Raw genomic sequence first — 15,577 nt, forward strand, 5'->3', positions numbered from 1 at the left:
GGTGGCTGCAGGGAAAGCGAGAAGGATGCATTAAGACAGTGACTTTCAACCCTTTTCATCTCCTGGCACATAAACTAATTACCAAAATTCTGCAGCAAACCAAAGTATATATTTTTTGCCTATCTGACCAAAAAAAAAAAAATAGGTATAATTTTGATTCATTCACACCAGATGGCTATTGTGTTGGCTGTTGTCATTTTTTAATTTGACCATCTAAGGGAAAAGAGGTCAGTGCCCCTGACTACATAGTCAGGTACTGCATGATTTAAAAATTCTTGCGGCACAGCAGTGTGCCTGTCGCAGCAGCACACTGGTTGGAAATCACTGCATTAAGAGATGCCTCCAGGAGATGCGAGGGCCTTGGTGATTCAAGGTATTCAAGCAGCAGAGATCCTGTGTCAGTAGAGGGTGCTAGTTGGTAGAAAGAGCCTAGCAGAGGAACCTCAGTAGGGTGGTGGTGCGTCTTGCTCCAGGTAGGAAGTGTTGCAACACTGGATATTCCTTGTCTATCTTACTTGTTCTGAGGACTTTCCAATTATGGTTCAAATCCAGGTATCCTTATAACAAGCCTTTTTTGTTTTGTTTTTTAAAGTAAGCTTCAGGTGGTCTCTGACTTACTTTGCAAAACTCAACTTAAGCATTTGCCTTCCATGTTGCCACCACAATACTTCAGGCTTGGCTGAAGACTACCACTAAGGCTGCTTTTGGTAGCAAGGGATAGAAATTGAACCCAAACTAGTTTAAACAAAAAGGATAGTTATTGGCTTCCTCAGTTGAGAAGTCAAGGGGAGAGATCAGCCTTAGCCTTAACTGGGTGCAAGGCTCGGGTATGTACTCAGGACCTGACTTCTTTCACATCCTCACTTTGCCACCCTCTGGGCTGGCTCCAGCATCAGGCTTTGTGTAAGATGGTGCCTTCACGCCCCCTTATGGAAAAGGGTGAGTTTCATTCTTAGGACTCCCAGAGAAATTCTTCACTGCATGTCATCAGCTCTATGGGACACATGCTTATCCTGAACAGCCTCTGAGGCCAGAGTATATGAGGCAGTGGTTGGTCTGGGCCTGGTCATATGCTCCTCCTCTGAGATCCACCCAAAGCACATGGGTGTAGAGGAGAGAGGCTGAGCAAGTTTTAGAATGTAGGTCGAGCTGCTGGAAGAGAGACTTCAAGTAAGATTGGCTTAAGCAAGATAGAAGTTTCTTTCTCATCTATCTACAGGTAAGCAGCCCAGGAGCCCAGGTTTTTCCCATCTTGTTGCTCAACTATCCCTAGGTATTGTGTATCCATGGGGTTTGAGATGTTTCCCTACCTCTGCTGTCCAGCCAGTGGAAACAAAAGAGATTCTTTAAACACAGAAGGAAATTATGACCACTGGGGACAATCAGCAGTCTCAGTCCCAGTCTGTCCCTTTAGCCAATCAAATGTCTGTGTTCCCTGCCTATTCTTCCAAAGCTTTGAAAGCCCTCTCCTTGGGGGAGGTAACCCCAAATGACACAAACTGGCTTAACGCCATGACTCCATGCCAGCCAGGGAATAGGGAAAGGGCGAGGCACATTCCTTCTGAAGGGCAGACTGAGAAAGTGCATGCACTTCTAACATCTCACTGGACAGCCTAGTACAGAGCATGCCCTGCTGCATGGAGTCTGAGAAATGTGGCCTCGATTCTGAGTAGACATGTTCTCGGCTAGAGAGGTTCTATTAGAAGGGGAGAATATGTATTGGGGGACAACTAGCAGTCTCTGTCTTGGGGTGATCTCCCACATGTAATGGGAAGATGGGTTATGGGGAGCTAAAAAGCAACAGATGTCTACTATTGTCATAGTGCCTCTCCTTTGTGTGCCCCAGCCCCTTCTGTCTCCTTTAATCACTCTGATCTAATTGTCTGTCTGTCACCACTGTCCCCAAATCCCTCATCACGCAGGCCTTGAGGTCAAGGCACATCTGATTCAGTGTGTATTCAAAGCTCATAGCCTAGGATTGGCACTTGCTAGGGACTCACTAAAATATTTGTGGATGAAACTGAGATGGTGATAGGTATTCCTGGATAAACTAACTTCTCTCTCCCCCCCCCCCCCCCCAATCTATTGAACACTAGGTCCTGGGAAGTCAGTGTCTTTTGCACTCAAGGATCCATAAAGCTAGAGGAGTCTCTCACACTCTAGTGACTTTTTGGTCTGAGAAAGATACTGTACAACTAGTCAAAGCTCTCTGTTCCTTAGGCATCGATGACACACCGACACCCTTGAACTTTCTGTGTCCCCTTTTCTGAGACTCCCAGAGATGCTTCCCCCAGTGGTCTTCTGTGTTTTGGGCCAGCTCATTGTCGTTTGACCTTTTGCCTAGCAACAGCATCTTGCCATTCCACCACGCTGTGACTCTGGAGGGAATGTCAGTCCCAGTACAATGCCCCCCTGTCAAGCAGCATCAGCAAGATTTGATTTGTGGATCCAGAGATGTGAGGAGGTAGATTTGGGGCTGCTGGCACCCTTGTTTCCCAAGGGGAGGGAGCCTGTGTAAGGATGACTCTAATCCAAGGGAAGTGGAAGGAAGGGGAGAATGGGACAGACCCCTGGCCACATCGTGGGAGCCTTTAGCTTTAGCAGTGCCCGAGATTGGAGTCAACGAATCCTCTGATTTGCCTGAACTATACAATATTAGCTCTTTTACTTAGCATTCGAGGCTGATAAACTACTGGTTAACAGGCAAGTCGTTTAACTTCGAGACAGCGGGGACGCAGTAAGTCAGACCTTTTCTAGACGGACACAATCCTCTTATTCCACAAGTCCCCTCCCCACACCCAATGGGCAGCAGCTTTAGTGACTCACTTTCCAAAACGTCTAACCCAGTTTCACAGGAACACAACTCTTCATATCACATTCCGTCAGTTTATGTGCTGTTTAATTAAATTGCATAGTTATAGCATGTACACTTGGAATAAATAGCTTTGATACAAAAAAACTCAACTGACTCTTGGTGAGCCATCGACTCTTGGTGAGAGCAGTGTCGGGCCACCAGCAGGAGGTATCCTCCCGGCCAGCAGCACCCAGAAGGCTGTGGCCTGTGCCTCTTCCTTTCTCTCTCTTACAACAGTGAGTCCTAATTAAAACTTGTTCTTTGAGGAAGATTCTTTCTGGGAGATATTATTGCTGGTCATAAACATTGCACGGCGGCCCCACACTGGCCGACAGGCCCTTCTGCTTTCTGTGAAGACCTCTCGGCCTCTTCCGCTTTACCCATCCCTCTGCCCCTTCCAGTCTCAGCACATGGGCTTGCCTTTTATTCCACAGAGAAAGCAGAAACCATCACACTTCAATTTCTAAACCTAGGTGACTCCCTAGATCACTTCTTCTTGCTCCATGGAGAAGCCACCACTCCTCCTGTTTCACATGCTCTTGATCCCAGCGCACAGGGACCCATGTTGGCAGTGGTGCCCTCTTTTCCGTTCTTCATCCACTCCCTCTACGGTCCTTCCCCCTGCTGTCAAATATGCTCAATTTGTTACAATGTGCAGCGGACCTGTGTCTGGCCACCCAGTTTCCATTCCACCTTCTGGGAAAAGGTCCTGTGTGTGCCATCCTGGTGGGCATGGGTGATCCTAGAGAGATTCACTTGGCCAGGTGTCTCTCTCGCCGGGCACATCCAAGGACGGAGTGCACATGGTCATAGGTCCGTGGAGATACAAGCCAGGACTGCATGTGTGGGAGTGGGTTTTGCTGGTTGCTTTGGTACAGAGAGGAGGCTCTGGCCAAGTGCCATTTCCTGAGACTCAGGACCCTGACAGAAGAGGAGCGAGCATGGTGCCCTCCCTTGGGACTTTGAATCTTGAGCTGAGAGGCACATGAAGGACCAACAACTGGAATCCTCCTTTCCATGGTGGTGACAGCGTGAGACTGGAGTGGCTCCTGCTGTTGAGGAGCCACTGTCCCTAAGAACCTGGCTTCTGCCTCAAAGAACCAAGACAACTCTCTGGGATCAGCTTCCACTCTGAGCTCCCTGAAGTCTTCCAACACATTCCCTTTTTGAGCTTAACCAGAGTTTTTTCCCTGTTGCTTGAAATCAAGGAATACATGATGCAGCCTATTAAAAAGGAAATAAAAAAACAACCCAAACCAAAAAAATCTCTCTCTTGAACCTTCATCCTTCCCAAGTGACACCTTTCTTTCTTCCCCCTTTATGGCTTTGCTTAAGAGTGTCTGCACCTGCACCATCTTCGATTCTCCCCTCCGACTCCTCCCTCTGTCCACTCTCGTGGCTTTGGTTCATCACCTCATTGAAGCTGCTTGCTCTAAGTGCCCTGGGTCCCAGCAATGTCCCAGTGTCCCTCTTTCTTTTCTGGCTGCTCCTCCTCAGTCCTTTGCCTCTTGGTTGCTCACAGCTGCGTACTGGGACCTCTTCTCTACAGTCTCCCTGAAGACCTTATCCACTTCCATGACTTCAGGGACCCCTGTGCCTGTGATGCCCAGACCTCCTAGGAAACTCCAGTCCTGTATTTTCAACTTGCCTCTCCACCTGGTGTCTCCTCCACCCCACCGCTCCCCCACTCAACTCCTGAGCACACCATGTTTGCTCCTCTTCTGTCAGGGTTCTGAGTCTCAGGAAATGGCACTTGGCCAGAGCCTCCTCTCTGTACCAAAGCAACCAACAAAACCCACTCCCACACATGCAGTCCTCCCTTGTATCTCCAGAACCTGACAGGAGGAACCTGAGAAATATTTGATCAAACGACTGATAGCAGCAAGAACACTACAGAACACTTCCACAAGCCCCATCTTCCACACAGCCCTGTGAGTATAATTATCGCCACTCTGCAGGTGAGGGAATCAACACCCAGAGATATGAACAGTATTGCCTGGGTGTGGGACTGACAAGTATGTGAATGGGGGTGGGGGGAGTGAGGACTGCAGTTTATGTCTGACTCCCCATCCCAGGCTCTCCCTGGGGAGCCAGGGGAGTGTCCTTGACAAATGGAAGAAGAGGACCAGTTGAACAAGAGGCCAAGCCAGGGTTATGCTCAGAGGCCCTGGTGGCAGCTTCAGTCCAGCTGTGTCTGTAGGCATCTAGTGTGGTAGACATTTGTTAACACCCAGCTCCAAGCAGGCCTCCTTGAGACACTTGAGGAAGGGCCTTAGAGGATTCTCAGGTGCTCAGGTTGCTGGAAGCCCCAGGTTTCCGTCCTGGATCTGACACCAACTCTATATAACCCCATGTAACTCATCCCTTCTTGCTGCTCAGTTGACTTTCCTAGAAAGAGACTCTGAGTAAGATCTGAGTTGTAGAAGGATGGGTCCTAAGCCTGAGTAGGAGTGGGTGGTGGCCTCAGGAAACAAATCCCACATTTGTCCCCCTTGGACAGGGTCCCCTTCCAGGATGTGTGTGGTGATGGGGCCAAGGCCTGGAGCCTCTGCTTGGCACCCCTGTTCGCTTCCAGTGCTCGGTCCCCCAGGTGAGCCATCTGCCAGGCTCTGGACTGTGCACTAAGACCCCACTGGAAAGGGTCTTCCTGAGCAAAACCTCACCCACTCCAACAGTGAGGCTGTAACTGACCAGGGTGGGGAGGGGCAGAGAAGATAGGACCAAGGCTTCCAGGCCTTAAGAAGCAGGATCTCAGGCTGGGGGGAGTAGGCTGTGGTGTTTAAATGCCAGGCAGGGATGCATGAGGACATGACCCACAGGGCCAAATGCTGTGCCTGACCTCGTAGCATCTACTGTCTTCCAGGGCCCATGCAGCCAACCGATGAGGGGCAGCTCAGAGCTACAGACAGGGGTATGAGGACTGGGAGGGTTCCCCACGCAGAGCACACACCCAGGTGTGAGTGGCTGGGTGCCAGGTCAGAGGCACACCTGCAGCACTGTGCCTCACACCCCTCCCTGGGCTAGGTGCCGGGCTAGGTGCCGGGCTAGGGGGACTACTGAGGAGGGAACGGTGCAGCCTCCTGCCTGGGCTTTTCACTCTGCCCTGCTCCGGGGCTGGGCGGCCCAATGCAGACCCCTCCTGCGCTGCAGGGCTGGGCGAGGCCAGCGCTGAGGCTGGGTCCTGAGGCCTTCCCAAACTGGAGGAAGCGTCCAGGCGGCGTAGGCTCCTGGGCCACGGGACCAGAGGGGTGCAGACCCCTCAGCAAACAGCCGCGTGCGGAAATCAGAGGTCCCCGAAGCTGGGGTCAGTGGAGGAGGGCGGACGATGGGACCCAGTTCTCGGAGACTGGGGCCCAGAGCTAGGACAAACTCCTCTTGCCGCTTGGCCCTGGGGGGCGGGGGGCAAGGAGCCCCTAGAGGGCGGGCCGGTCTGGAGCAAGCCCGGGCCTGTGGCCGGAGCGGGCGGACCGTGGGAGACGGGCGGGTGCGGAGGGAGCAGAGCACTCAGGGCCCCGGCCGGTCGGCGAGACCGGCGTCCCCAGGGCTGGCCCGGGGCCGGGCGGCGGGCGGAGTGGGAGGAGGCCGGCCTTTGGGGTCCGCAGGGCCGGTGGGAGGGGTGCGGGCTTTGGGGGTCTGCCCTGCACGGCCTGCGCACGCGGCTGCTGGGGTCCGCGGCTGCGGGCTGGGGACTGGATGCCGGGCGCCAGGTTGGGGGGCGGCGGTGGGGGTCGGGACGGGGGCGGGGACGGGGGGACCCGGGCTCGGCGGGGCTGGGGAGCAGGCTGGGCGCGGAGCCTCCGAGGCGGGGCCCGGCTGGGCGGAGGGCGCAGCGTCGGGGACCCGGAGCGCGGAGGGGCCGCGGCGGCGGGCGCGGGAGCGCGAGGTCGGCCCTGCGATCGCGAGGGGCTGCGGGGTCCGTGGGGGCGGGCCCAGGGCCTCAGGGCGCGGCGGGGAGGGCGGGGCCAAGATGACGCCGGGCGGGCGCGGGGGCGGGGAGGCCGGGCGCGGGGCCTGCAGACCCGGGGGCTGGGCGCGCGGAGCCGCGGGCGGGGCGGGCGGGGCGGGCGGCCCTGGGGCGGGGCCGGGCGCGCCCAGGTGGGGTCCCCGCGGCGCCCCTCCTCCCGCCGAGCCGGGCGCGCTCCGGCCGGCGGACGGGACTCGCGGCGCCCGCACCTGTGGCGGCCGCGGGAGCAGCGCCTCCGCCGGCCCGAGGGTGAGAGCGGCGGCGAGCGCGCCCGCGGGCGGCCTGGGCGGCGCCTCCCTTCCCCGCGCGGCACCCGGTCCTCGGCCCCTCTCCGCCGGGACCCCCGCCCGGCCCCGCCCCGCGCCCCCGCGGCCGCCCTCCTCCCGTCTCCCCTCTCGCTGCCAACCCCCCGCCTCTGTTTTCAGTGCCCCCCGTTTGCTCTGCCCAGGACCCCGTCTCCCCCCCTGCTCCGATTGCTGCTCTCCGCGCTCATTCCTCCTCGCCTCCGTCTGCGCGCCCCGCCCCGCCCCAGTCCTCTCTTCCCTGGTTCTCCCGCGGCCCTCCATCTCTCCATCCCCCTATCCCCGCATTCCCCCTTCCCCGCATCCCCCCATCCCCGCATCCCCCCATCCCCCATCCCCCATCCCCCCATCCCCGCATCCCCCCATCCCCCATTCCCCCGTCCCCCTCGCCCCGCATCCCCCCATCCTCCATCCCCCATCCCCGCATCCCCCCATTCCCCCCGTTCCCCTCGCCCCGCATCCCCCCCATCCCCCCCTCCCCCATCCCCCCATCCCCGCATCCCTCCATCCTCCATCCCCCATTCCCCCCCCCCCGTCCCCCTCGCCCCGCAGCCCCACTTTCCTTCAGCCCCCGTCTTTGCTGCGGGGGCGCCTGTAGCCTGGCTTGGGGCGCGTGCTGAGGGCCGAGCCCCGCGTCCGGGTGGGCTCCGCGCGGGAGGTGGAGCGGGCCGGGTCCGGGAGGGTGTGGCGCGGTGCGCCCGGCCCTGGCCCGGCCCCGGCCCCTACGGTCGGTGGGCAGCCGTGGAGACTTGTCCCCCGCCGGCGGCTCCGCAGAAGGGCCCGGGCGTCTGCCTCTGGTTGTCTGCGGGGGGCTTGGGTGCCCCTGCGCGTGCGGGTGGGCACGCGGGCAGCTGGGCCTGGAGGCTTACCTTCTACCCCAGGTGCCTCCTGGGCGGTGTGGGAACGTCCTCCTCAGGGGAGGAAGCTCGCGCTGGTGGGGCTCGGGTTTCTCCCCGGTGAGCAGAGCTGGGTCCTTGGGGCCACTAACCCATAGTTACCCTAGAACCCTTTTCTGGCCCCGCTTTTTTTCCTGGGCATCTTGTTCATGGAGGGCCCTTTCTGTGATGGACAGTTTTGTCCCCTCCAAACACTCCCTCTGGGGACTGTTCCCTGCTTCCTGTCCGGCCATTTGCTGCTGGGGTGAATCAGACCACCTGCTGAGGGGTGCCACACCCCCTCTCTGCAATGAGGGGTTTCTGAGGTGTGCTACTCTGCCTGGTGCCTGGGGGCTAAGGTCCACATTTAACAATTGGACAGTTTCCCCTCCTGGCCACTTAGGTTTGCCTTTCCTGTTTTGGTTTTGCTGGAAGCAGAAGTCATCACCGCCTTTAAGAGGGGGCTTATGTGGACACTACAAATCTGGTCTGAGATGGGGCCTGCCTTGGTTGTTCCCCTTTGGCACACACCGAAAGGCCTGCGCTCCTGTGCTGGAGCCCCATAGCAAGAGCTGGAATCTCTGACCAAGAGACCTGGCAGGCTCTGTGGCTGGGTCAGTCTGGAAGTTCCTACAGAACTGGGAGCTTTTAATCAAAATGACATTGGTTGGTTGCTGCACGTGAGGCTGGATGCTCCTCCAAGTAGAACAGCAGCACAGGATAGTCTTGCACTGGCCACAGGACATTGGCCACTGCACACTTTGATTGGCATCAACTGGGGCAAGAGAGAGAACATTCAAGTGTCATCCACAGAACACCAGGGGTCTTGGCTACCTCTATGTTCCTGTCCTTTATCTTTGCTAAACCATCTTCCCCGGGGCTCTTTAGGGTGAAACCACAGCCTTTTCTATGGTTTCTAAGGCAGGTAGGCATACCATTCTGGGCATTTAGAATGCAGACTCTGCACTTGTGTGTAGGACTGTGCTCGTGTGCCTGCAAGTGCATGCACATCTTCCCAGAGGTTTGAAATAGATGGAAACTTAGTGTGGTGATGAAGACATTGGGGATACTGGTGGAGACTAGGGTGACCTGAAGTTAGGAAGGATTGGGAAGTGAGCCTAGGCTAACCTAGGAGGAGTCTCAGTGGCTTCCTAAGAGCCCCCCCACCCCCAATACTAGTCCCTATAATACCTTGAGCAGAAGTCACATTGGAAGGGGGAAAAAAGATTAACAGTTATTCCAGACAGTCCACATGCCATCACATTTAGTCTTCACAAAAAAACCCACGGGGTGGGCATTTACTTCTTTACTTCTGTTTTTCAGATTGGGGAAACTGAGGCTCAAAGAGGCTAGGCGTCCACATGAAGGTTGGAAGTAGACTTCTTGCCCCGCCTGCTCACACAGGATGCCACTGTACATGTGGTCAGCTCCCATCACTCTCTGCAAGGCCCCTTTTCTTTGAGATTGGGGGTGTGGGAAACCTCTTTTCCCGGGAAGTAACCTGGGTTACTTCCCTCAGAGCCCTTCCTTCTGTTAGGGCTGGGAAGGCCAGGTTGTAGGAGGAATCCGCTGCTGGGGTTCAGCTGTGGGTTCTTTGACATTTCTGAGCTGTTCCAGGTCTCAGTATTATCACCTGCCACTTGTGGAGGTGGGATGAAGAGAGGAATCAACAGATCTATAACACTCTCCACTCCCCTGGGGTCTTTGTCATCATTGCTCTCTCTGGGTCACCGCTAGCCCTGGGTACTGGGTAGCCACCTGGTGAGGCATGCACAGGGCGACCCTTGTCACTGATGGCTTCTCACCCGCTCCTGGTAGGGTATGATGACACCCCAGCCTCATTCCACCTATTTCTTCAGGAGGCCAGGCCTGTCTTGGTTCTTTATGGCGTTTCTCCCTAGGAGGGTCCAGGGTAGTGGAGCTCAGCCAGAGGCTGTGTAGGCCGTCTAGATGGGGCCTTCTTGGCATTCTTGGACCTGCAGCTGGGTGGTTGTCTGCCTACCAGGGGCTGTCAGCGACCATAGCCTTCCTAGCCAGCAGGCCCACCTCCTGCCCTCCTCCGTCTTGGGCGAGTCACTAAACTTCTCTAAGTGTTGGCCTTGTCTGTAGAATGGGAATGATGATGTACCTCATGTAGTTGTTCTGACGATTAAATGGAACAGTGCTGGAAAGGATGTGATTTGGTACTGGGGGCTATTGTCAGTCATCATCGTGATTGTTACTGCTTTGTCGCCCCTCTCTTTATATGTCCATCATTGACACCTGGGCGGGGCCTGGGTCATGGTCTCTCTTGGCTACTCATCCTTTTCATGATCCTTCCAGGGACCAGTCTGGTGTCAGCCCTAAGGAGCGGCCAGGATAGGACACTCCTGCCCAGGACAGGGCTGGGCCTGGAACTGCTCAGGCTAGTACAGTCGTCGCTGATCCCCTGTGGCGAGTGCATACTGTGTTGGACGGTGCAGAGTAGGATCTTTCATGGCAGGAGCTGTGCTAGACTGGACTCCACAGCCAGCCTTGAGCTCTCAGGGTGCTGCAGCTGGGAAACATCCTCACTGGTGGCTTGAGCAACTGCCAGCCATGTGCTGAGCGCGGACAGCAAGAAGTTTGTAATTCAGAAACTGAGTTCCTGAGGGCCCTCCCATACTCTTGCAGGTGGCCTTGCTCACCTGGCCAGGGTGGTTAGTTTTTTGGCAGTTCTTAACAGCCCAGGGGTGGGAGGGCAGGACTGGAATTGCTCAAATTGTACCTGTTGCCTACTGTCCCTGCCCTGTTTCTCCAGCCCATCCTGCCGAGCAGGGAGTCCCAGAGCGATGTTCCTAATTCACAGCTTTGGCAAGGGCTTGGCTGGCCCAGATGCCCTGACCCCACTCCTGGGGCCCTGCTTAGCCCCAGCCTGCTACTCCCCTTGGGTGCTCTGAACACACAGCCTCCTGCCTTTTGCAAACCCCCCTTCCTTATCCATGGGCACCCTTTCCCTCTTCTCCCCAGGCCCAACCTGCATGTCTGGGGCATACAGCAGATATCTTCTGAGTGTCGGCTGCCTGTCAGGTCAGTGCCGGGTCCTGGGCAGACAGAGGGTAGCGGCCCCAGGCCTGCTTTGACAGCTTCAGGCTGGTGAGAGGCCCATGGCTGGCAAGACTCTCCCATCCAGGCAGACATGGTGCCAGTCCAGCTCAGGAAAGCTTCCCCTGGAGGAGATGCTGAGGTTGAAGGGGCCAGTGCTGACTTGAGGCTACAGATGCGCCAATGGGCAGGTCCAGAGGGGTCTGTGTGGCTGGAGAAAGGGATGGGATGGCAAGGAGGGGGAAGGAGGGTGCAGGCACACTTTGCAAGAGGGAGTTTAAACTTTATGGAGAGTGTATCTGGTTGGTGGTTTGGGACCCTATTCCCAGGGCATAGCTGGATCTAAGTTCGTCATAGCCCGGCATGCAATAGGTACTCAGGAGATGGCTGTGGAACGAGCAAATGCTGAGTGAGTTCTGCATGTAAAGGGCTGGTGCAGGGGCCTCTCCTTGCCCCTGGAACCAGAGGTGCGAGTCAGGAAGCTCCTGCCCTTTCACAGCTGCCAAAACTGAGTTCCAGGGACATGACAGCTCAGCCAGGCTGGGCCAGAGAGAACCGAGGCACTTCTCACTGTGTCCTCTGTTCACTGCTTGTTCATCCCACACACCTTCTCTGGGCCCGCACTGTGTACCAAGCAGTCCCAGTCCAGAGCCAGATGGATACTTACAGTCTGGGAAGGAACCAGGCTAGTATTCGTCAGTCGAGCTTTACTGGTTATTAAAATACTGCAATACTTATGTGCTGATTGACTAAGAGCTGTTGCCTCAAAGCCCCACCTATAAGGCCCCATCCACAAAGCCCCAGTGCTTGGCCTCTTCTCTGACTTCCCTCCATCCCATGGTCCAGCAGTGAAGAGTCACCAGTTGCATAGCGAGTGGTCTCCATGACCGTGCTGGGGCTGGTTCTGATCACTGGGTACCGGCTATTTGGTATTTGTAGTGCATTCCTGTATACAGTGTGTGATGACCTTGATTTGAGGTCCTGGGGTCCTGTCACTGTTCCACTTATTTCTCTGATGCTTTAGGCAGGCTGGGACTGAAGCTGTCCCCACAGTGTGCCTAGCACCTGGGAAGCCCACAGCAGAGTCCAGCAGAAGTGCTGCCACTCAGCACAACTCCATTTCCTCTTCCTCTCTCCTGCAGGCCATCATGAACACCAGCCATCCTAAGCCCGGTGCCGGGTCTCCCCGGAGCCCCCGCCCACAGTCTCTATCCCGGAGCTCTTCCAGCCTGCTGGCTGAAGGCCGGGGACAGAGGCCAGAGCTCCGAAAGAGTGCCAGCAGCACTGTATGGCAGGCCCAGCCAGGTGAGGCCAGCACCAGTTCCCAGGTCCTGGAGGAAGAGGAGCACCAGGCTGAGAGAACGGAGAAGGCACAGGCCTCCAGCCCTGGGCCACGGCCTGGTGCTGTGGGCCATTGGCGGAGCATCACTGTGGGCAACGTGTCTACCATGGGCGGTGGTGACCTGTGTCACCTGCGGGGCCCCAGCGCCTCTGCTGTGCAGAGGAGCCACTCGGACCTGGTCCGCACCCAGAACCGGGGCCACAGTGGTACTCGGAGGGCCAGCCTGAGCTGCTCAGCCCTTGGCAGCTCACCGGTCCATAGGGCTCGGCTGCAGCCTGGCAGAACTTCTGGCCAGGGAGGTCAGGCCCCTGCAGGCCTGGAAAGGGACCTGGCTCCAGAGGACGGGACTTCAAACTCAGCCTGGACACTGGGAGAGAGTCAGGTGTGGGTGTTGCCCCTAGAACTGGGAGGCACAGTCACACCCAGCAGCAGCCCCAAGGCTGGGCCCAAAGCCACTGGGCAGTCAGCCACTACCTCTTGCCACGCTCTGCCCCCAGCAGCTCTACTCTGTGGCATGAGGGAGGTGGGTGCCAGTGGCTACTGCCACGCCTTGCCTGCCCCAGGGATCCTGGCCTTTCCCAAACTAGTAGCATCAGTGAGTGAGTCTGGGCTGCAAGCTCAGCGTGGGGTGAAGTTCCAGTGTAGATTGCCTGAGGGCCTTCCTGGGCATTCCCACTGCTGTGCCCAACCTTGGGATCCCACTGGGTCAGCTATGGAGCCTGGCGCCAGGACCAAGGATGTGTGGACCATGACCTCAGCCAGTGACTTGGCCCCAGTGTTGGCATGCCCTCTGCCAGCCCAGGATGCTGGTGTGCAGGCGACCCCCATGGCAGTGTGCAAGGCTGTGGCCACCAGCCCACCCCTGGAAGCCCCTGTGGCTCTGCACCCATTCCCAGAGGCAACTCTGGGGTCCAGTCTGGAGGACGCGCCATCCCCTGTGCAGGATGTGCGATGGGATGCTGAAGGCATGACGTGGGAGGTATATGGAGCTGCACTGGACCCTGAGGTGCTGGGCGTGGCCATCCAGAAGCACCTGGAGATGCAGTTTGAGCAGCTGCAGCGGGCACCTGCCAGCGAGGACAGCCTGTCCACCGAGGGCCGGAGGGGACCGCTGCGAGCTGTCATGCAGTCTCTGAGGCGCCCCAGCTGCTGTGGCTGCTCCAGTGCAGCCCCAGAGTGAGAAGCTGTGGTCCTCAGAGCTGTCCTGTCCCATGGACTCAGCCCCAGGCCATGGATAGTGGGGGCGACACTCTCCTTGGACCCACTGCAGCTGTGGATACAGCTCTGCTGTTGGCAGCCAGCAGACCACAGGACTCAGCCTGGGGACTTGCTACTTGCAGCCGGGCTGGTTTTTAAGGGCTTGATTCCTAAGAGCCACTTCTGCACACCAGGCATTGAACTTTGGGAGTTTCACACTGTGTATAAGGGAGATCCTGGCTTTTCTGTAAAAATCATTGTCTTCTGTCCATTCTCTTCAGAACTCTTCCATGATTGCCCTCAGAGTCTTGATGGCCTTACTTTAAAGCAGAGCTGAGGCATAATGAATCCTTGACATGAAATGGGGGCCCCAGGTGTCAAGGACCAGCTGGGTCTTTAGAGAAGGGAACTGACACTGAAGGCCGCCTACGTGCCACACACTGTTCGCCACCTTAGCTTGTTGAGTCTTTGCCTTCAGCCTGTCTCACAGATGAGAGCACAGGCATTTGGCAGTTGGATACTTGAAGCGGACAGCTGAGGGTCACAGCAGGGCTGGTCGAGGCTGGGCTGGCTTCCTGCAGCCCCTTTGGTCAGGAGCTGGGAGCAGAGCTTCTGGAAGCCACATCCTGTGCCAGGTCCCGTGGGTTCCTTGGGAAATGAGACAGGCTGCATATGCCTTCGTTGAGCTCACAGTGTGGAGGGGTCATCTCAGTAGTGGGGTGCTGACTTTACAGAAAGGCCACAGGGTGCTTCTGAGAAGCTCCCCTGTTGGTCATTGTGTTGGGGTGGCCTCAGGAGCACCACCTGACCCCAGATATGTCGCAGCGCCTGGAATTGCACCATTATTACCTCAGTCATTTGGCTTAAGGGTTTATTTTCAGCTGATGTGGTTATTCAAAGAAGGGAGGGCAGGATGGGTGGGAAAAGAGAGGAAGTCGGGGGCAGGGTCTCCCTCTGATGGAAAATGGCAGGAGCTGTGAGGCTCTGGAGGGGCAGGGAGGCCTGTGGGCCTATTTGCCCCAGTCCTGCCCACCTGACTTGACATTGGCCGGGGGATCATGGGAGTCAGGGTGCCAGGGGTTGGCACAGCCTGACTTTACAGCCCAGGGATCTCTCCAGGCCTGTGGAGGATGGGAGTGGGTTTGTGTGCTCGTCCTGGGGCTAAGAGTTGAAAATCCAAACTCCTGAGACAGAGTCTGCCAGCCACCCTGTGAGGGAGCCAGGTTAGTGTCTGCCCAGGGTCACTGGGCATGGGAGGGTGGAGTCACAGCCCATGTGCATCCCTGCCCATGATATGGCCTTTTCCTGGGCCACTTCTGCACCTGGGAACCCAGGACCTGACAGCAGGCTTTTCCCCGGCCCCCAGGGACTCACTGAGGTGGAAATGACTCGGTTAACCATGGGTTCATGTTGAAAGCAGGAGTGATATGCTACCAGACCCAAGGAGCATGGTGAGAAAGGTGTGTTTCGGTCAGAATGCCTTCCCAGCCCCCTCAGGGGCTTTGCCCAGAACCACGCCTTTCCACTTCTAGCTGGGCTGGTAAATGCTGCCCCTGCTTAAAATGACAGCAAATGAGAACCACTTCTGCCATTGGGGGAGGGGGGTAGAAGGGTGGGTCTGAACAGCAGGCGAGCACCTGACCTTGCCCCCTTTTAAAATGGGATGAAGCCCGGCTGACACCTCTCGCTAACCAGTTGAGCATCGATGCGTGAACCAGGAGGTCACAGTTCCATTCCCCGTCAGGGAACGTGACCAAGTTGCAGGTTTGATCCCCAGTAGGGAGCGTGCAGGAGGCAGCCAATCAATGACTCTTATAATTGATGTTTCTGTCTCTCCCTCTCCCTTCCTCTCTCTGAAATCGATAAAATCATATTTAAAAAAGGGAGATGGGGTGGGGCTCAAGCAGGCTTCCGTGCTGTCCTGAGGTCCTGGCCATAGTCTGGGCCTGTCCTCTGTGTGGTACAGGGCAGCTCATCATG

General features: G+C 56.9%; 1 protein-coding gene across 1 annotated transcript; it reads left to right on the forward strand.

The window, feature by feature from the left end:
- The first annotated feature begins 1,157 nt into the window (after positions 1-1,157).
- GPRIN2 (G protein regulated inducer of neurite outgrowth 2) lies at positions 1,158-14,037 on the forward strand. The gene is made up of 2 exons (XM_081158417.1): positions 1,158-1,219; positions 12,201-14,037. Exon 2 carries the CDS (start codon positions 12,207-12,209, stop codon positions 13,578-13,580), a length of 1,374 nt encoding a protein of 457 aa, XP_081014543.1. The 5' UTR covers positions 1,158-1,219; positions 12,201-12,206; the 3' UTR covers positions 13,581-14,037.
- Positions 14,038-15,577: the final 1,540 nt, after the last annotated feature.

The sequence above is a fragment of the Miniopterus schreibersii genome (assembly GCF_964146895.1).
Source record: "Miniopterus schreibersii genome assembly, chromosome: 14".
In the NCBI taxonomy this organism is placed as follows: domain Eukaryota; kingdom Metazoa; phylum Chordata; class Mammalia; order Chiroptera; family Miniopteridae; genus Miniopterus; species Miniopterus schreibersii.

Bases quoted from the DNA above. Each gene is read 5' to 3' on its own strand.
- GPRIN2 (XM_081158417.1), top strand. From the start codon at position 12,207: ATGAACACCAGCCATCCTAAGCCCGGTGCCGGGTCTCCCCGGAGCCCC.